This window comes from Sturnus vulgaris, chromosome 28, assembly GCF_052056855.1.
Source record: "Sturnus vulgaris isolate bStuVul1 chromosome 28, bStuVul1.hap1, whole genome shotgun sequence".
Classification (NCBI taxonomy): Eukaryota; Metazoa; Chordata; class Aves; order Passeriformes; family Sturnidae; genus Sturnus; species Sturnus vulgaris.
This window is the reverse complement of record NC_142270.1, coordinates 4,874,347-4,894,560: the sequence shown is the minus strand read 5'-3', so window position 1 is coordinate 4,894,560 and position 20,214 is coordinate 4,874,347. Positions and strand designations below refer to the sequence as shown.

Genomic DNA, 20,214 nt, shown 5'->3' with positions numbered 1-20,214 from the left:
CACCCCCAAACCGTGTCCCCAAGTGCCACATCCACACCTGACTGGAAAAGCATCTTGACTTTCAGGTTGATGTTTTCAGTTATCCCTGAGTGAAAGCTGATGTGGAACAAGCTGGGAATTAGTGATGAGCTTGAAAGAGAAGCGAATTTACACCACTTTACTGAAAGTAAAATCCATTTATTAAGGATTTAAAAACTTATCCAGGTGATGTTCAACATCCTCACTGGTTCTGCTGAAAAAAAGGTCTGAGGCTGCTTTGTGTGAGACTTTCAGAGAGAAAAAAACTTCCAGGTCTGTACAGGATCTTTAGATGTGGATTTTTTCCTATTTTTATTTTCCTGGAGAAGAAATTTTGCAGTGACAGTAAATGCCAGGTTTGCAGCAGCTCAGGGCAGGGAGGTGTGATTGGTTTGGGGTCATCTCTGAGCTGTGACTCAGTGCCTGGGCAGTGAAATCAGGTATCTTTTATGCAGAAATCCCAGTCAATTTCTGTGCTCATTTGCATTGAGGACCCTCAAATCAGACTGGAATGATTATTTTTCCCCTTCAACCCTCTCACCGAATTCCCAGTGACTCACCCTGTGGATCCACAAATTCTCCCAGCTCCGGGAGGCAGAGCCAGATCCCACCCGAGTGAAATCCAGAGGGATTTGTCTCAGAGGGAAGAGCAGCCGGGTCTGGGAGCAGGGAGGGAGCTCAGACCCCTCTTGCTCCCAGCAGCGAGTCCCAAGCCAAGGAAGGGATCTGGGAATTCTGCAGCGGGCACAGGATCACCAGCAGGTGAAGAGGAGAGAGCAGAGGGAGGAAGATTTGCAGCAAAGGCTCCCCAGCCCTGGAGGTGAGTGCTGGCTCCTGGGAGCAGCAGAGGAAGGGAATTGGGAGGGAAAACCCAAACGCCGCCAGCAGAGACCTGGAGAGGATTGAGAGCTTCGAGCATTTCTGTGCTGGCAGCGGGACTGGATTGCAGCTGGGGCTGTGGGAGCAGGGAAATGGGGAAAACGGGCTCTGGATGCTGAGGGAGACTTGAGCTGAGAAACCTCCAATGTTCATCGTCCATCCCTGTGTCCATCCCTGTCCCTCCCTGTGTCCATCCCCGTGTCCATCCCTGTCCATCCCCGTGTCCATCCCCGTGTCCATCCCTGTCCACCCCACAGGACCGGATACCCGGGGAAGCCATGGCCGGGTTTTACCCCCGGGCAGGAGGAGCTGGGCTCTTGGTGCTCAATGCCACCATCTGGGCAGGACAAAGCCGCTCCCCGCTGTGGCTGCGGGTGGTGGCAGCCGCCTGCCTGTCCCTCCTCATCCTCGGCACGCTGCTGGGGAACGCCCTGGTGTGCGCGGCCGTGCTCCGCTTCCCCCACCTGCGCTCCAGGGTCACCAATCTCTTCGTGCTGTCCCTGGCCGTGTCCGACCTGCTGGTGGCCGTGCTGGTGATGCCCTGGCGAGCGGCCACCGACGTGCTGGGCTCCTGGCCCTTCGGGGCTTTCTGTGACCTGTGGGTGGCTTTTGACATCATGTGCTGCACGGCCTCCATCCTGCACCTCTGCCTCATCAGCGTCGAGCGTTACTGGGCCATCGCCAACCCCTTTGGCTACCAGAGGAGGGTGACACATCGCGTGGCCTTTGTCACCATCGGCGTGGCTTGGCTGCTGTCCCTCCTCATCTCCTTCATCCCCGTGCAGCTGCAGTGGCACAAGGACCGGGAGCTGCCCGGCCGAGAGCAGCTGGGATTTAATGGCTCGCTGGAGGAGGAGAGCTGTGATTTCAGCCTCGGCGGGACCTTCGCCATCTCCTCGTCCCTCATCAGCTTCTACATCCCCGTTGCCATCATGCTGGCCACCTACGGCCGCCTCTTCCGCACGGCCCGGCGCCAGCTCCGCGCCATCTCCTCCCTGGAGAGACCCGGACCCGCCCGGAGCTGCCCTGGGGAAACCTCCCTGAAAAACTCCCTCCAGAAGGAGACCAAGGTGCTGCAGACCCTCTCCATCATCATGGGCGTCTTCGTGTGCTGCTGGCTGCCCTTCTTCGTGCTCAACTGCCTGCTGCCCTTCTGCGACAACGAGCTCCGCGTCCCCTGTGTCAGCGGGGCCGTGCTCAGCACCTTCACCTGGCTGGGCTGGGCCAATTCCGCCCTCAACCCCATCATCTACGCCTTCAACGCGGAATTCCGCCGGGCTTTCGCCTCCCTGCTGGGCTGGGGCTGCCCCGGCAGTGCGGTGGAGACGGTGACATTCAGCAACGAGCTGGTGTCCTTCCACCGCGACAGCACCGAGCCCGGGGCTGGGCACAGCCCCGGCCACCCCCTGCAGGTGGAAAACCACGAGGTGGCCTTGGGGAGGATTTCTCCGGGCTCCTCTCCCCCGCAGAATTCCCTTCCTGAGTGTGCAACTCCACTCGGGCTGGGGAGGATTCCCTTCCCTTGAGCTTGGGATGGGAAAAGAGTGGTGGGAAGGTGTCCAGCAGTGCTGGGACATTCCTGTCACTGCCGGGACATTCCTGTCACTGCCGGGACATTCCTGCCACTGCCGGGACATTCCTGCCAGTGCTGGGGCATTTCTGTCACTGCCGGGACATTCCTGTCACTGCCGGGACATTTCCACCACTGCTGGGACATTTCTGTCACTGCTGGGACATTTCCACCACTGCTGGGACATTCCTGTCACTGCCGGGATATTTCCACCACTGCTGGGACATTTCTGTCACTGCTGGGACATTTCCACCACTGCTGGGACATTCCTGCCACTGCCGGGACATTCCTGCCACTGTTAGGAACAATTTCCTAAGTTTGTTCTGTAAATGTTCTGTTAACTGTGGAAAGCAGCCTGGTTTTATGTTAATTGTTGTTGTTCTGTTCTGGTTCCACTCCCTGGAATTGCCCTGCCCCTCTGCCCTTTCCTTCCCGTCGGTGACGCCTTCGCTGCTCCCAAAATGGTGCCTGGCAAATGAGAAAACCGCGAGTGCTCATGGGACACAACTCAGTAATTAAAAAAACGCTAAAAACAACGAGCGAGTATAACACCGAAAACTGAAAATGGTCCTGCAGGTAGGGAAAAGAGCGGAGAAGATGAAATCCCCAAGCAGGGCTCTCCTGCCTTGTCGCCATGACCTAAGATCACCGATCGATATGGCACCCCTGGACTAGGAGGAGACCCTGGTTTCTATTGGGACTCGTGTGAGGACGGAGGGCGCAGCTGTGGTGCCCAGCAGAGCTGAGTTCCTGCTGCCCGGGATCGCCCGTCGGGGCTGCCCGTGACCCGTGGGGACCCCCCCCCGGAGCGGGTGTGTCAATACAGGCGACACAAAAGAGCTGCGCCCCCTGCCCGTGTGCATTTCACCACTGCGGGGACGGTCCTGCGGCACTCGACTGCCACTGCCTGCCCATCGATCGATCGGCGATCGGCTGCTAATGCCTCCCGATCGATTAACTCGGCGATCGATTGCTAATGCCTGCCGATCGATCAGCTCGGAGATCGATTGCTAATGCCTGCCGATCGATTAACTCGGCGATCGATTGCTAATGGCTGTCGATCGATCAGCTCGGCGATCGATTGCTAATGGCTGTCGATCGATCAGCTCGGCGATCGATTGCTCATGCCTGCCGATCGATTGGATCGGCGATCGATTGCTAATGCCTGCCGATCGATCAGCTCGGAGATCGATTGCTCATGCCTGCCGATCGATTAACTCGGCGATCGATTGCTCATGCCTGCCGATCGATTAACTCGGAGATCGATTGCTAATGCCTGCCGGTCGATCAGCTCAGAGATCGATTGCTAATGCCTGCCGATCGATCAGCTCGGCGATCGATTGCTCATGCCTGCCGATCGATTAACTCGGAGATCGATTGCTAATGCCTGCCGATCGATCAGCTCGGAGATCGATTGCTAATGCCTGCCGATCGATTAATTCGGCGATCGATTGCTAATGCCTGCCGATCGATCAGCTCGGCGATCGATTGCTAATGCCTGCCGATCGATCAGCTCGGCGATCGATTGCTAATGCCTGCCGATCGATTAACTCGGCGATCGATTGCTAATGCCTGCCGATCGATCGGCTCGGCGATCGATTGCTCATGCCTGCCGATCGATTGGATCGGAGATCGATTGCTAATGCCTGCCGATCGATTGCTCATTGATCGGCAGGCACGAGTACTCGAACTTCTATTTTTTTATTTTTAATTTTAAAACATTGTTTAATTTTTTAATTTGTCTAAAATTTTTTTAAATTTAAGGGTTTTTTTAAATTTTAATTTAAAAAGAATTTTTTAAAATAACTTATTATATGAGGCACATGTGATATCTGGCTGTGCCTGCGTGTGCTTGCGTTTATATTTTTTTAAATTTTATTTAATTTTTGAATAATTTTTTGGTTTTTAAAACTTTTTTATTTCATTTTTTAAATTTTTAAAAATATCTTTTTATGTGAGGGACCTGTGATATCTGGTTGTGCCTGAGTGTGTCTGACTGTATGAGTTTATTTTTTTGTTTTATTTTCTTTTTAAATTTTTTTTTAATAACTTATTATATGAGAGATGTGATATCTGGGTGTGCCGAGTGGCCGAGTGTGTCTGAGTTTAATTATTTTTTTTTTTAATAACTGGGACATTCCTGCCAATGCCCGTTCTTTGAGGAGCTGGGAATGATGAGGATGATGAGGATGAGGACAAGCCTCTCTTTTGTCCTGTTTTGAACTATTTAATTACCGAATTTAATGAACGTATTTAATTATTGCTGCCGTTTCCCGCAGCAGCTCCCTCCAGCTGCAGCCCTGACCCGGCAGCAGAAGGGACGAGGTGGCGGCAGAGCTCTGGAAGAAATCCCGGTGTGTTACAGGAATTGCTGTGGGCAGACTGGGAAAGGAAACAGCTCCAAACTGGTGTCACTGGGGCTGCCTTTGGCACGGACACCGCTTGTTCACCTGACTCCTTTTTTCCCTTTTTTCCCCTTTTTTTCCCTTTTTTCCCTTTTTTCCCGCACAGCCTTCCTCTGTAATTCCAGCAGGAAGCATCTTCCTCCTTTTCCTCCTCCTCTTTTTCCTTCTGCCATCCAAAATTCCACGCACCTGGAAATTATTCCAGCCTGGGGCTGATCCCAGAGCAGGGATTGAGGCAGGATTTGTGCCTGACCCTGCTCTGTAATCCCAAAAAAAAAAACCCCAGGTCCCTTCCTGGAGCTCTGGATGTGCCGTGGGTGACCTGGGGACAGGTTTTGTTTTTTTTGGGTGAGGAGCAGAGGGACCTGAGTAAGGCGATGTTTGCCAAAGAGGGAGAGGAGGAAAAGCGGGAAATCCACGTGGGAGTCAGCAGGTAGAGAGGGAAAAATTGAGGTTCCTCCTAATCCAAACCATTCCATGATTTTAATGTGTTAGGCTGGGGCAGGCAGGGAGAGAGTGGGAATGAAAACCCTGTGCAGGTGATTTGTGCAGATGATGTGGGATTGTTCACAGGATGGATTTATGGAATTGTTCACAGGATGGATTTATGGAATTGTTCACAGGATGGATTTGGGCAGACGATGTGGAATTGTGCTGCTTTCCCAGCTGGAATTGCAGGCTGGGCTAGGGAATGACTGCTGTCCATAAAGTGATTTTTCAGCAAGGAAAAAATCAGGAATTTTAGGAAGAATGGATTTAACGGAGAAAGGGGGAAGTGAGGGCAGGGGAGGGTAACGGGATGTGGCTGCTGGGGGTTGATGTCTGACTTTGGCTCCAGACGGGAACGCTGCTCCTCTCCTCGGGGAAAGGCCGGGATGGTTTCCCAGGAAAGCAGCTCCGGAATCAGCCCCGGCTGCCTCAACCCCAGCGGCGATTCCGGAGCTGAACGCGACAGCGGGGGATGAACCCTGAGCAGCGGGATTGGGGGACAGCAGAGCCGGGATGGAGCCGGGACGGCTGGGAAGAACCGGGAACGAGAGGGACAAAACCGGGATTGAGAGGGACAGAACCGGGATGGAGGAGAGGAGCCAGGACAGGGCGAGAGGAGCCCAAACCGAGCGAGACGAGCCGGGACCGGTCGGGAAAAGTTGGGAGGAGCCGGGACCAGGCAGGAGGAGCCGGGATCGAGCAGGAGGAGCCGGAACAGAGCGGGAGGAGCCAGGACCAGGCAGGAGGAGCCGGGATCGAGCGGGAGGAGCCGGCACCGGGCGCAGGCGCTGCACCGGCATCCGCTTCTCGGCCGGGCCTGGCGGTGAGGACGCGGGGGGACCCCGGACGGGGCAGGCGGAGCCTGGGGGGGACCCCGGGGTGCGGGAGCGGGGGCGCGGTGGGTCCGGGGATGGGGGCGATGGGGGATAACGGGGGGTGATGATGGTGATGATGGTGGTGATGGGGACAGGAGGCAGCACGTGGCGCTGGGGGTGCGCTAGGAGAAGGGGGGGCAGAGAGAGAGGGATGGGGGCTGGGGGTGTCCAGGGATGGGGATAACGGGGTGCGGAGATGCTGGGGATGGCCGGGGATGGGGGATTTGGGATGGCCAGGGCAGGGGGATTTTGGGATGGCCGGGAATTGGGGATTTTGGGATGGCCAGGGATGGGGGATTTGGGGATGGCCGGGAATTGGAGATTTTGGGATGGCCAGGGATGGGGGATTTGGGGATGGCCGGGAATTGGAGATTTTGGGATGGCCAGGGCAGGGGGATAGCTATTGGGATACTCTGGGCAGGGGGATTTTGGGATGGCCGGGAATGGGGGATTTGGAGATTTGGGCATGGGGGATAACGGGGTGCAGCCGGAGCCAGCACAGGGGGTGGATGAAATTTGCACGGGGATGCTGGGCACCCATGGGCGGGGGTTTGCGGCTGTCCTGTCCCTCCACGTGTCCCGCTGTCCCTCCACGTGTGTCCCTGTCCCCCGGCAGGCTCCCCCTGTGGCCACCCTGGCGCTGCGCTCCATGGATGGCGTTTTCCTGTCGCCCAGCGAGGATGAGTTCGTGGGCAGGATCTCGGAGGAGCTGCAGCATTTCATGGAGCAGGGGCAGCACCAGCGGTGAGTGCCCGGCCCGGGCTGGGGGCAGTGGCAGCGCCGGGGACACCGTGGGACTTTTGCCTGGTGGTTTGCAGGGTTTTTTTTTGGGGCTGAAAGCAGCAGCGTTTGGGGTCTGGCTGTGCTCGCACTGGTGTGGGATCCCCTCCTTCAAGCAGAGTTTTGTGGCCATTGGTGGCTTTTACAGGCCCTGGGCTCACCTGGATCTATTCCCAAGCCAGTGACCTTTGGAGCCCTTGAGGTGGCCAATCCCAGGTGTTGGACAATGCTGGGCTCAGCTTGTCGTCACCTTAAATATTTGTTTCAGTGCCTTTGGTTTTTTGTTTTTGGGTTTTTTTTGTTTTTTTTTGTTTGTTTGTTTGTTTTTGTTTGGTTGGTTTTTTTTGTTTTTTAAAATATTTGGCAAAGAAATTCGCCATGCAGTTCTCAAACGCTCAGGGACAAAGCGTGTGTGACAGCAGTGACATTGAACATGGGGTTTATTTATCCATTCCTGGTTTATTCCTGGTTTGTGGAGTGTGCCAGGCTGGCAGGAAGGGGATCAGGAGCAGGGGTTTATTTATCCATTCCTGGTTTATTCCTGGTTTCTGGAGTGTGCCAGGCTGGCAGGAAGGGGGTCAGGAGCTGCTCTCTGCTGGTGCTTCCCAGCCTTTCCCATATGGATACAGCAGGAATGAGAGTCCAGGCCTTGGGCTCAGGCATTCCCAGCCTCCCCACGCTCCATTTGATGTGTGAAATGTGTCTGGCTGCAGCTCTGGGAAGGGATTTGGGCTCTTTAATATCATTAAATCCTACTCGGCTTTTTTCTGATTTAAACCCCATGCTGGGAGTGACTTGGGGACGAGGTTTGTTAAATTTTTCCACCGTTCCCGTCCCCTCCTGCACGTTTGTGATGCCCTGAGCCCTCTCTCCTTGCAGAGTGCTGCTCTTCCCACCCCTGTCCAGCCGCCTCAGGTACCTGATCCATCGCACCGTGGAAAACATGGAATTGTTGAGCAGCTTCTCGGTGGGAGAGGGCTGGAGGAGGAGGACAGTCATTTGTCACTCGGCTGTCAGGTGAGCTGGGGCTCCCTTGGCTTGGGGCTGGCAACCATCATGGAATCCTGGAATGCCTTGGGAGGGACCCAGAACTCATCCCAGCCGCCCTTTGTCACCTTCTGGGGACACCTCCCACTGTCCCAGGGGGCTCCAACCTGGCTTTGGACACTCACAGGGATCCAGGGGCAGCCACAGCTCCTCTGGGAATTCCATCCCAGCCCCCCAGCCAGGAATTCCTTCCCAATATCCCACCCATCCCTGTTCCCTGGCAGTGGGAGCCATTCCCTGTGTCCTGTCCCTCCATCCCTTGTCCAAATCCCTTCCCAACTCTCTTGAAGCCCCTTCAGGCCCTGGAAGAGGTTCTGGAGAATTCCCAGCCTGGCTCCAGAAAAGCTCCAGCCCTGGGATCGAGCACCAATTCCCCGTGTCCCATTTAAGGTCTCCATTACCAGTGGCACCTCCCAGACCCTAAAGAACAGCGGGATTTCCCCTTTGGGAATTCGATGCCTCTCCTCCTTTCCCCTTTGGGAATTCGATGCTTCTCCTCCTTTCCCCTTTGGGAATTCGATGCTTCTCCTCCTTTCCCCTTTGGGAATTCGATGCTTCTCCTCCTTTTCCTCTGGCAAACCCCACATCCCTGGGGTGCCCTTCCCTCACCTCCCACCATCCCTTCCTTCCCAGGCTTCCCAAGGAGACCTCGAGTGACCAAAAGCCCGGGGCCAACCCCGCCCGTTCCCAGCGCCCGGCGCAGCCGTGGGGCCGGGGGGGCCGGGGGGGTCCCCGGCTGCGCCACCCTGGGGACATCCACGGCGACAATTCCCGCAGCTCCGTGGGCTCGGGCAGGATCGTCAGGCCGCCCAGGAAGAGGCCGGACAAAGCCCTGTTCGTGTCCAAAGGGATCCGGAAAAAAGCGAATTGGAGGGAGAGGGAGAGCCCCGGGGAGGGGGATGCGGCTCCGCGAGGTGAGAACTGCCCCAAAAATCCCGCGGGGCACGGCCAGGGCGAGCCTGGAGGGAGGCGGCAGGAGGCTGAGGAAGAGGAGGAGGATGCAGGAAAAGGCAGCGCTGAGCATCCTGTGCGTGGTGAGAAGGTGCCTCCCGTCGGGAATAGCGAGCAGGAAAACCGGGACAGAGACTTTTCCCATCCCCACGAGCAACTCCCGGCCGAGGCACCAGGAGGTGCCGGCACCGTCACCGCGCAATTCCAGCGCCGGGAAAACCAACCCGGCCACAATTCCAGAGGCTCGGAGCGTGGGGAAAGCTCCTCCCCTTTGGAGAAGCACAGCTGGCCACAGCTGGCTGCGGCAGAGTCCCCACAGCTGGAAAACCAAAGCCTGGAGAGCGACGGGAACAAATCCTCACCTGCACTGCACGATCCCAGCGGCGCTGCCCAGAGCTTTCCCAAGCTGGAAAAACAAGAGCAGGGGGAGCAAAAAACCCTTGGGAATGTTCTGGAAGGGCCAGGGGAGGCTCTGGCTGCTCCCGGGGGTGATCCCGGCGCTCCCGAGAAGATCCAGCACAGGGAGGAGCCCCAGGAGGAAGAGGAGGACAAGGAGCGCTGGGATGTGGCCGAGGCTCTGGGCAGGAGCCTGGATTTGGCTGCAGGGGACACGGAGGGGACGGGGCAGAGCGGCCTCCGGGAGGAGGGCACGGCAGAGCTGCTGGCAGAGGTGACTGGGGGGGAAAAATCGGGGCCCCGGGAGGAAATTCCATGGCCTGGGTGGTGCAGGAGGGGTTGGAGTGGCCGAGGTGAGGATTGGGATCAACCCTGGCTCGTTTTATTTTATTTTTTTAAAAATTTTTAAAAATATTTTATTTATTAACGTTAAAGATGAATATTCGTAAATATTGTATTTATCTCCTTTGCTATTTTTACCTGTATATTTATATTTATTTAATTTCTTAATTATACACATATTTATTGCATATATATTACATATATAATTATATATATGATATATAACTATATAATATATATAATTATATATGATATATAATATATAATTATATATGATGTATAATTATATAATACATATAATTATATATAATTTCTATAATTATATATATGATTATATTATAGATCGCATATATAATTATATTATGTATATTATATATTATATATATTTATATCAATATTATATCACTTATTTGATACTTGATATTATATCACTTATTTAATACCTTTTAAATTTATTTTTTTTTTTTAATTCTCGGTTTGGATCGTCCCAGATCGTTGGGAATTTGACAGTGAAGGACATCAGCATCGAGAGGATCAGTGTGGATTATTCCAGCTATGGGGAGGCCCAGCTCAGTGAGGGGGACTTGGGTCACATCACTGAGATCTACGACTTCCCCTCGTCCCTGAAAACCGAGGACCTGATGGAAATGTTCTCGGATTTCCAGTGAGTAATTCCTCAGCAGCAGCAGCAGCCTGGCACGGGCAGAAAAATCCTCAATTTAATTTTTCACTTTTCTCTCTGTTTGTGTCTCAAAGTGGCTTTTCCCGCAGTTTAGGTCTGGTTTAAAGCCTGGCTTTACTCCTGGCACTGGCAAAAAAAATCCTGAATTTAATTTTTCACTTTTCTCTCTGTTTCTGTCTCAAAGGGGCTTTTGCTGCAGTTTAGGCCTGGTTTAAAGCCCAGCAGTAATTCCTGCATTAGATTTGAAAATTCCCTTTACAAATCCCTTCAATTAATCCAAATAAATTATATTTTAAAATTACATTTTAAATCATTCTAAACAATTCTTCAGTGAAGGTAGAACTGGCTCCAGCTCTGAGCTCCTCTCCCATTTTCCTCCTCATTTCTTGGGATAATTCCTGGGTTAGATTTGAAAATTCCCTCTACAAATCCCCTAAATTAAACCAAATAAATTACATTTTAAAATTACATTTAAATTATTATTAAAAATCCTATTTTAAACGATTTTTCAGTGAGTGCAGAGCTGGCTCCAGCTCAGTTCCTCTCACTCCTGTAAAGGCACTTTTCCCTGTTTTCTTTTCTTGGGATAATTCCTGGGTTAGATTTGAAAATTCCCTTTACAATTCCCTTAAATTAAACCCAATCAATTACATTTTAAGTTACATTTAAAATATTATTTAAAGTCATATTTTAAGCAATTTTTCAGTGAATGCAGAGCTGGCTCCAGCTCTGAGCTCCTCTCCCATTTTCCTCTTCATTTCTTGGGATAATTCCTGGGTTAGATTTGAAAATTCCCTCTACAAATCCCCTAAATTAAACCAAATAAATCACATTTTAAAATTACATTTAAATTATTCTTTAAAACCCTATTTTAAACGATTTTTCAGTGAGTGCAGAGCTGGCTCCAGCTCAGTTCCTCTCACTCCTGTAAAGGCACTTTTCCCTGTTTTCTTTTCTGGGATAATTCCTGCATTAGTTTTGAAAATTCCCTTTACAAATCCCTTCAATTAAACCCAATCAATTACATTTTAAGTTACATTTAAAATATTATTTAAAGTCCTATTTTAAGCAATTTTTCAGTGAATGCAGAGCTGGCTCCAGCTCTGAGCTCCTCTCCCATTTTCCTCCTCATTTCTTGGGATAATTCCTGGGTTAGATTTGAAAATTCCCTCTACAAATCCCTTAAATTAAACCCAATAAATTACATTTTAAAATTACATTTAAATTATTATTAAAAATCCTATTTTAAACAATTTTTCAGTGAGTGCAGAGCTGGCTCCAGCTCAGTTCCTCTCACTCCTGTAAAGGCACTTTTCCCTGTTTTCTTTTCTTGGGATAATTCTTGGGTTAGATCTGAAAATTCCCTTTACAAATCCCTTAAATTAATCCAAATAAATTATATTTTAAAAACATATTTAAATTATTATTAAAAATCATATTTTAAACAATTTTTCAGTGAGTGCAGAGCTGGCTCCAGCTCTGAGCTCCTCTCCCATTTTCCTTCTCATTTCTTGGGATAATTCCTGGGTTAGATTTGAAAATTCCCTTTACAAATCCCTAAATTAAACCAAATAAATCCCATTTCAAAAATACATTTAAATGATTCTTTAGAACTGTATTTTAAAGAATTCCTGCACTCCTCCCATTTCTGTTTCCCACTCCCTGGGGGTGAAGCAGAGCTGGCAAAGGATGGATCCAATGGATTGGAATTCCTGCTCCCAAATTCCCATTTCCCACTGACTTTTCATGAGATTTTTTTCACCCCAAAACCAAAACTTCAGAAAACCCCTTGGTTTTTATTGTTGTGCCTGGGAAGAACTTCAAAAATCAAAATATTTTGGTGCTGGAAGCCAATCCCTGAAACTGAGCTTGGGTTTGGGGGGAAAAAGGAGAATTTTGGGATAATTCCACATAGGAAAAAACACATTTAATGTCCTTTTTTTTTTCCTTCTTTTCCTGCCCTTTTCCCCCATTAAAAACAGGAAAAACCATAAACCACTGAAAACCCCTCCTGGGGTTTTATTTGGGCTTTAATAATGAAATAATTTTTAATAATGAAATTCAAATTATTCTCTTTTCTTGCAGTGAGAGTGGCTTCAAAATCCAGTGGGTGGATGAGACCCACGCCCTGGGAATCTTCTCCAGCCTCTCCACAGGTATTTATTAAACTTGATTTCATTTGATTTTATTTTTATTTAATTTATTTTGATGATTTGAGACATCCCAGAGCTCCCCAGCCCACCAGTGGGATTTTGTTGGGCTCATCCCATTTTTTATTTTTTTTAATTTTTAATTTTTTTTTTCCTATTCTTTTCCATCCTTGGAAGGGTTTTGGGAAGCTGGAATTTCTGGGATGGGATGTGGAAATTGGTTTTTAATTGCTCTGGGTGTAATCTTTGAAATTGCAAATAATGATAATAATAATAATAAAAATAATAATAATAAATAATATGGTTTTTCACTTTTTCCCCCTTTTTTTTGTTTTTTTAAAGTGGAAAAAATTCCTACAAAATAATAACAAATAATAAATTATTATTATTATTATTATTATTATTAATAATAATAATAATAATAATAATAATAATAATAATAAATGATAATAAATGATAATATTCTTCACTTCCCTCCCCCTTTTTTGGTGTTTTTAACTAGGAAAAAAATCCTACTAAATAATAATAAATAAATAAAAATAAAAATAAAAATAATAATAATAATAAGTTTTTTCACATTTTTCCTCCCCCTCTTTTTTTGGGTGTTTTTACCTGGAAAAAAATTTCCAAAATTCCTACAAACATCCAGTCACCTCTCAGGGACCAAAACTTTGGGCAAATTCTTTTTTTTTTTTTTGGATGTGGACAAAAACCCCAATTCAACCCTGGAGGAATTTCCATCCTCCTGTATCCCAACAGCTTCTGCTCTTTTCTTTGGGATTTCCCCTCAAATCCCAAAGATTATTTAATAAAACCCCAAAATTATGTTAAAAAAAAAAACAAAAAACAAAATTCTGTAAAAAAACCCCCCAAAATTCTTTAAAAAAAACCCCAAAATTCTGTAAAAAAAACCCCTCAAAATTCTTTAAAAAAAACCCCCAAAATTCTTTAAAAAACCCCACAAAATTCTTTAAAAAAACCCCCAAAATTCTATAAAAATCACATTTTTTCCCTTATTTTTTTGTAATTTTTTTGATGTGCCCCCCATGCATCTTTAACTCTGAGCCCATGCTGGGGTCCCTGTGGTTTCTTGGCCCATAATTTGAATTTTTGGGGTTTTTTGTTGCAGCCTCCCAGGCCCTGGCCCGTCGCTATCCAGGTTCTGCTCTTTTCTTTGGGATTTCCTCTCAAACCCCAAAGATTCTTTACAAGAAAACCCCACAAAATTCTTAAAATAACCCCCCAAAATTCTGTAAAAAAACCCCCAAAATTCTTCAAAAAAAACGCCAAAATTCTGTAAAAAAAAACCTCAAAATTCTTTAAAAAAAACCCCAAAATTCTGTAAAAAAACCCCTCAAACTCTTTAAGAAAAAACCCCAAAATTCTTTAAAAAAAACCCTCAAAATTCTTTAAAAAAAACCCCAAAAATCTGTAAAAAAACCTCTCAAAATTCTTTAAAAAAAACCCCTAAAATTCTTTAAGAAAAAACCCTAAAATTCTTTTAAAAACCCTCAAAATTCTTTAAAAAAAACCCCAAAATTCTATAAAAATCACATTTTTTTCCTTATTTTTTTGTAATTTTTTTGATGTTCCCCCCATGCTGGGGTCCCTGTGGGTTCTTGGCCCATAATTTGAATTTTTGGGGTTTTTTGTTGCAGCCTCCCAGGCCCTGGCCCGTCGCTATCCGTGTCTCCGGATCCGGCCCCTGCTCCACGCCACCCCACAGGCCAAGCTCAAGGCTCTGCACAGGCACAGTAAGGCAAAATTCCTTAAAATTCCTTACAATTCCTTACAATTCCGACAGAATTCAGCCCAAAATTGCCACAAAATTCAGCCCAAAATTGCCACAAAATTCCTACAAAATTCAGCCCAAAATTCCCACAAAATTCCTACAAAATTCCCCAAATCCAGCCCGAAATTCCCCCGAAACTCCCACAAAATTCTGCCCAAAATTCCCACAAAATTCCTCTAAAATTCAGCCTGAAATTGCCACAAAATTCCCCAAATCCAGCCCGAAATTCCCACAAAACTCCCCCAAAATTCAGCCCAAAATTCCCACAAAATTCCTCTAAAATTCAGCCTGAAATTGCCACAAAATTCCCCAAATCCAGCCCGAAATTCCCACAAAACTCCCCCAAAATTCAGCCCAAAATTCCCACAAAATTCCTCTAAAATTCAGCCTGAAATTCCCACAAAATTCCCCAAATCCAGCCCGAAATTCCCCTGAAATTCCCCCAAAATTCAGCCCAAAATTCCCACAAATCCAGCCTGAAATTTCCCCAAAATTCTTCCAAAATTTCCCCCAAAATTACCCCGAATCCAGCCCGAAATTCCCCCAAAATCCAGCCTGAAATTTCCCCAAATCCAGCCCAAAATTCCTCCAAAATTCCACCAAAATCCGGCCCAAAATTCCCCCAAATTTCCTCCAAAATTCCACCAAAATCCAGCCCAATATTCCTCCAAATCCAGACCGAAATTCCCCAAAATTCCTCTAAAATTCAGTCCAAAATTCCCACAAAATTCAGCCCAAAATTCCCCCAAATCCAGCCTGAAATTCCCCCAAAATTCCCCCAAAATTCCTCCAAAATGCCCCCAAAATTCAGCACAAAATTCCCCCAAAATTCTTCCAAAATCCAGGCCAAAACTCCCCCAAATCCAGCCTGAAATTCCCCAAAATCCGGCCTGAAATTCCCCCAAAATCCAACCCAAAATTCCCCCAAATCCAGGCCAAAATTCCCCCAAATTCCCCCAATTCCAGCCCGAAATTCCCCCAAAATTCCCCCAAATCCAGCCCGAAATTCCTTGGATTTCCCAGCCCTGCCTGCTCCACGAATTAAGGAGAAAATTCAAATTCAGGATTTTTTTTTATGGATTTTTTTGGCGCTGAATTGTGGGGGGGGTGGAGCCTGGAATTTTGATTTAATTTGGTTTTTTGGTTTTTTAATTTGCTGCTCTTTTGGGGAGATGGAAAGGAAAGGGCTGTGCTGGAATTTGGGTTTCTTTGGAATTGGGATTTCTTTTGGAATTGGGATTTTTTTTCAGTATTGGAGTATTTAATGGAATTGGGATTTTTTAGAATTGGAATTTTGTGGAATTGAGAATTTTTTGGACTTGGGATTTTTTGGACTTGGGATTTTTTAGAATTGGAATTTTGTGGAATTGAGGTTTTTTTGGACTTGGGATTTTTTAGAATTGGAATTTTGTGGAATTGAGGTTTTTTTGGACTTGGGATTTTTTAGAACTGGGATTTTTAGAATTGGGATATTTTTAGAATTGGGATTTTTTTAGAATTGGGATTTTTTAGAATTGGGATTTTTTGGAACTGGAATTTTTTAGAATTGGGATTTTTTGGAACTGGGATTTTTTAGAACTGGGATTTTTAGAATTGGGATTTTTTAGAACTGGGATTTTTTAGAATTGGGATTTTTTAGAATGGGGAATCTTTGAATTGGGATTTTTTGGAACTGGAATTTTTTAGAATTGGGATTTTTTTAGAATTGGGATTTTTTGAATCGGGATTTTTTAAAATTGGGATTTTTTTCAGAATCGAGATTTTTTTTTTTTTTTTTTTTTTTTTTTTTTAAGAAACCAAATTTCCCAGGAATTTCCTCCTCCCTCTCCCCTTGCACGATCCAAAGGAGACAAACCCAATCTCGTGGTTGGCAGAATTTTATTCAGGAAGGAGAAATGGTGAAGCTGAGCCATGAACATCAGTTGATTGATTGATGATTGATTGATTGATGATTGATTGATTGATTGATTGATTGATTGATTGATTTCGTTGCCTTTCAATCCGATTGATCAGGTCCAGTTGCCACAGGAAAGCAAAGCCACGAACCTCAGCAGCAGCAGAGACTGAACCAACAATTCCTGGGATTTTCCAGCTCACTGCAGTCACAATAAATTCCAATTTTAATGCTTTAAAAATGTGACAAATTCCTGAGTGGATTTCAAGGAAACATCCAAAATTTGGGGTTTATTTGCATCTCCCCTTCATCTGTTTTGTTTTTTTTTTTTTTTTCATTTATTCACTCTCCTCAATCAGGTTAAATTAAAAGTAATGATTAAACAGAATAATTAAATTCTCAGTTTCAATTGATTGTTTTCCAAATACAAATTGGGATTTTAATTAGCTGACAGTGTCTCTCTTAAAATTTTTTTAATTTTTTTTTAATGAATTAAACTTCTGGAAAAACAAGCAAAGCCCCCCCCCCTTGCTGTGTAGATAACTGCAAATTGATAAAAGATGAATTAATTAATTAATATCCAAATTATTGTGGACTTGGTGACATTTTGCTGGATTTATTCCTTGCAGCTGGAATTGCAGCAATCCAAAAAAAAAATTAAAAAAGGAGGGCACTGACCAAGGGGCTTCCCAAATGATCTGAAATATTTGGATATAATTTAAAATAATTTTTAAAAATGCAGATTTTTATTTTTCCTTGCTGTTTTCCAAGGATTTTGGTTTTGAGGAGTTCCAATTGGGATCAAGATTTTTGGAGAAATTGTTTTCTCACAGGGATGGCAATTTGGGAATTTTGCCAGGAATAATTCCTGGAAAAGGATGATGGGGAAACAATTTTCCACACAGCAGGAGAAAGAAACCTGAAGCTTTCAAATGGTGACCAAACAATTCCACTGGAAAAACGTGGAATTCCACTGGCTGAAAATGAAAAAAAAAATAAAATGGAAAAACCCGGAATTCCACTCCTGAAAAATAATTAAAAAAAACCAATTTATTCACAGAGAAAGGCGGCTTCGATGTCGATAAACGAATAAAAAAACGGGGGAAGAAAAAAAAAAAAAATCTGATTTTTGGGGGATTGAAGCAGGAATTTCTCCCTGCTGGATAAATTTTTCCCCTTTTTCCCCCCTAGAATTCCTGCAGCTGGGAAAAGAGAGGCCGCAGACGGACACAGCAGTGGCCAGGAGACTCGTGTCCCACGCCCTGGGCTGGAGGCACAGGCAGCAGGAGACCCCAGGGAATGAAGATTTCCAGCCAGAATCCTTGGAGCAGGAGGAATAATTTCCCCCCCCACCTCAAAAAAAAAAAAAAAAAACAAACAGGAGGAATAATCCCAAAAAAAGCAAAAAAAAAAGCTGTAAAATGAGCGTGGCTGTGCTATTAAATGCATGCAGAGCAGGCAGTGCCAAGGGATTGTTCCTTTAAGGATCAGCTTGGGGGAAAGTTGGGAATGGGAAAAGTTTCTCTTTTTTTTAATTTTTTTTTTTTTCTGGAGCCCTGGGAAGTGCTGGAATTTTTTTTTTTTTTTTTTTTTTTTTTTCAAAGCACCCGCAGGGATAAGGTGGTTTCTTTATTCCTGCTCTGTTTTCCAAAAAAAAAAAAACCCAAAAAACCAAAGAAAAAAAAAAACCAAACAAACAAAAAAAAGGCATTAAGAGTAAGAAAATTAGAAAATTTTGGCCAAAATTCAACTCTAAGCAAGGGCAGGAGTTCAAAAATCTGTTCCAGGTTTGTTGTAAAGTTGCTGTTCAGATATCCCAGAGAACTGACAGGCACTGAATCCAGATTTTAGGGAATTTTTCCCTTATTTCCAGAGTTCCAAGAGCCTGAATTTCCCTGTTGGTGAGGAAAGTTGGGATCTGCTCGTTAGGGATTAAAATAAATCCAGAATTTTTCCTATGCTGGGTTTAAAATGAGAAATTCCACCCCTGGGCTCTGCTCGTGCTCCAGTCTGGAATTCCGAGGGGAAAAAAAAAAAAAAAATGGAATTTTCCAAGGAGGTTAAAATTAAAACCCTTTGCCCTCTGGACCATTGGAGAGAAATGAGAAATACTCAGAATATTTCTGCGTTTTTTAAGCTTTTGGGGAAGTTTGCAGCCAGTTGGAATTCCCTGTTGGAATCAGCTGGAATTTCAGGTTGTAGAAGAAAGGGGGGGGAAAAAAACCAACAAAATTCCATGAATTGTGAGGAGAAATACACCAAGGGCGCTTTTGAAGTGATTTTTTTTTTTTTTCCCCCAGGGAAAAGTTTGGTTTTTTTTATTGGAGCTCTGGATCAAAAATGTGTCCTCAAAAAAACAGAGGAGCACTGGGAATTCCCACAGGAACAAATCCCTGGGGATGAGAGGCAGGAATTCCCAAAGGGATGGAGCATCATTCATCCTTGGGGGAAAAAATAATAATAATTAAAAAAAAAAAAATGGAAAATCCAGTCAGGAGGAGATTCTTGCATTTGTCGGGTGGGTGATCCCTGCGGGATGGGAATTCCCAGCCTGGAATTTATCCCTGGGGGATCTGATGAGCTCTGGGGCGCTTCAGGGAGCTTTGATTCCGTGTGAAATGAAATTCCCTGCGAAATTAATTCCACGTGAAATGAAATTCCCTGCGAAATTCCGTATGAAATTCTACGTGAAATGAAATTCCCTGTGAAATTCCGTATGAAATTCTACGTGAAATGAAATTCCCTGTGAAATTCCCTGTGAAATTCCCTGTGAAATTCCATGTTCTGCGTTCTGCTCCCCTCCGGAGCGTGGTTGGTTGTTGGATCCGAGCGTTTCACTGCAGTATTAAATTCAGCTTTACGCCGTTCTGCTCGCAAAAAGCTGCTCCTTCTTTTCCTTTCTTTTCTTTTTTTTTTTTCTTTTCCTTTTTTATCCTTTTTTTTTCCTTCTTTTTCCTTTTTCCTTGCTGCTGAGGAGGAGCCGAGTGCGGGAAAAGCAGCAGCACAAAAAGAGGCGTCGAGAACGGGAGAAAAAATTTAAAAAAAAAGAAAAAAAAGAAAAAAAAAAAGCCAGAAAATTCCCAAATAATGCCTCGAAAATGAAGGATAAAGGCACTTTTTTTTTGGGGGGGGTGTCTGGCACCCAACCTGAGCGAGGGGAAGAAATCTTTTGGAATGCCGAGGAGAGCTGGAATTGCAGGAGGCACCGAGGGGTGGCCCGAGCACCTAAAACCGGGAAAGGGAAGAGGCTTCTTTTCGGGAATAATCCACCTGGAAATTCCCAGTTCTCTTGAGGCTCCATGTCCTGGGGGTGCAGTGGTTCGGGAAGGGCCGGAGCGGGAATCCTGCCCTTCCTTAAATTAGTGGGAATTTTACCGGGCAGACACGTTGTTATTTGTGAGTCCCCTGAAGTGATCGAACTTCTGCTCCGTCTCGTCGCTGAAGGAACCGCCTGGAGAGGCCGCGGGGAAAGAGAGGAAATGGTGAGAGGGAGAGGGGAAAAAAAAACGGGAATAGCGGGGAAAAAATGCCGGGAATAGTGGGGAAAAACTGCCGGGACTAACGGGGAAAGACTGCCGGGAATAGCGGGGAAAACAGCCGGGAATAACGGGGAAAGACTGCCGGGAATAATGGGGAAAAAAAACCGGGAATAGCGGGGAAAAAATGCCGGGAATAACGGGGAAAAACTGCCGGGAATAGCGGGGAAAACAGCCGGGAATAACGGGGAAAGACTGCCGGGAATAGCGGGGAAAAAATGCCGGGAATAGCGGGAGAAACACCGGGAATAGCGAGAGAGCATTGGGAAAAACACTCAGGAATACTGGGAATGCGAAAAACAATCGGGAATATCGGGAGAGGGAAATCCAGCCGGGAATAGCGGGGAAAAACTGCCGGGAATAATGGGAGAGCATTGGGAAAAACACTCAGGAATACTGGGAATGGGA

General features: G+C 46.4%; 3 protein-coding genes across 6 annotated transcripts in view; 2 read left to right on the top strand and 1 right to left on the bottom strand.

Moving 5' to 3' along the window:
• LOC106863429 (D(1) dopamine receptor-like) lies at positions 1-3,950 on the top strand. Its single transcript, XM_014892887.2, has 2 exons — positions 1-838; positions 1,155-3,950. The coding sequence occupies exon 2, from the start codon at positions 1,176-1,178 to the stop codon at positions 2,421-2,423; it is 1,248 nt and encodes a 415-aa protein (XP_014748373.2). The 5' UTR covers positions 1-838; positions 1,155-1,175; the 3' UTR covers positions 2,424-3,950.
• Positions 3,951-5,685: 1,735 nt separating this feature from the next.
• Positions 5,686-18,939, top strand: R3HCC1 (R3H domain and coiled-coil containing 1). 3 transcript variants are annotated; one of them, XM_088180136.1, is made up of 8 exons: positions 5,686-6,184; positions 6,853-6,980; positions 7,896-8,033; positions 8,697-9,684; positions 10,244-10,416; positions 12,520-12,590; positions 14,243-14,338; positions 17,462-18,939. In XM_088180136.1, exons 1-8 carry the CDS (start codon positions 5,834-5,836, stop codon positions 17,608-17,610), a joined length of 2,094 nt encoding a protein of 697 aa, XP_088036262.1. In that variant the 5' UTR covers positions 5,686-5,833; the 3' UTR covers positions 17,611-18,939. The 3 variants fall into 3 exon arrangements, with proteins under 3 accessions (XP_088036262.1, XP_088036263.1, XP_088036264.1); XM_088180137.1 differs by having other exon boundaries at positions 16,390-17,653; XM_088180138.1 differs by lacking the exons at positions 14,243-14,338; positions 17,462-18,939 and adding an exon at positions 13,714-13,855.
• A 228-nt stretch (positions 18,940-19,167) lies between these two features.
• Positions 19,168-20,214, bottom strand: part of LOXL2 (lysyl oxidase like 2) — a 50,096-nt gene continuing 49,049 nt past the window's right edge. For both annotated transcript variants that reach the window (XM_088180135.1, XM_088180134.1), the window contains one exon: positions 19,168-19,721. In XM_088180135.1, the coding sequence (XP_088036261.1) occupies positions 19,642-19,721 (80 nt within the window). In that variant the 3' untranslated portion in view covers positions 19,168-19,641. The remainder of the gene's footprint in view (positions 19,722-20,214) is intronic.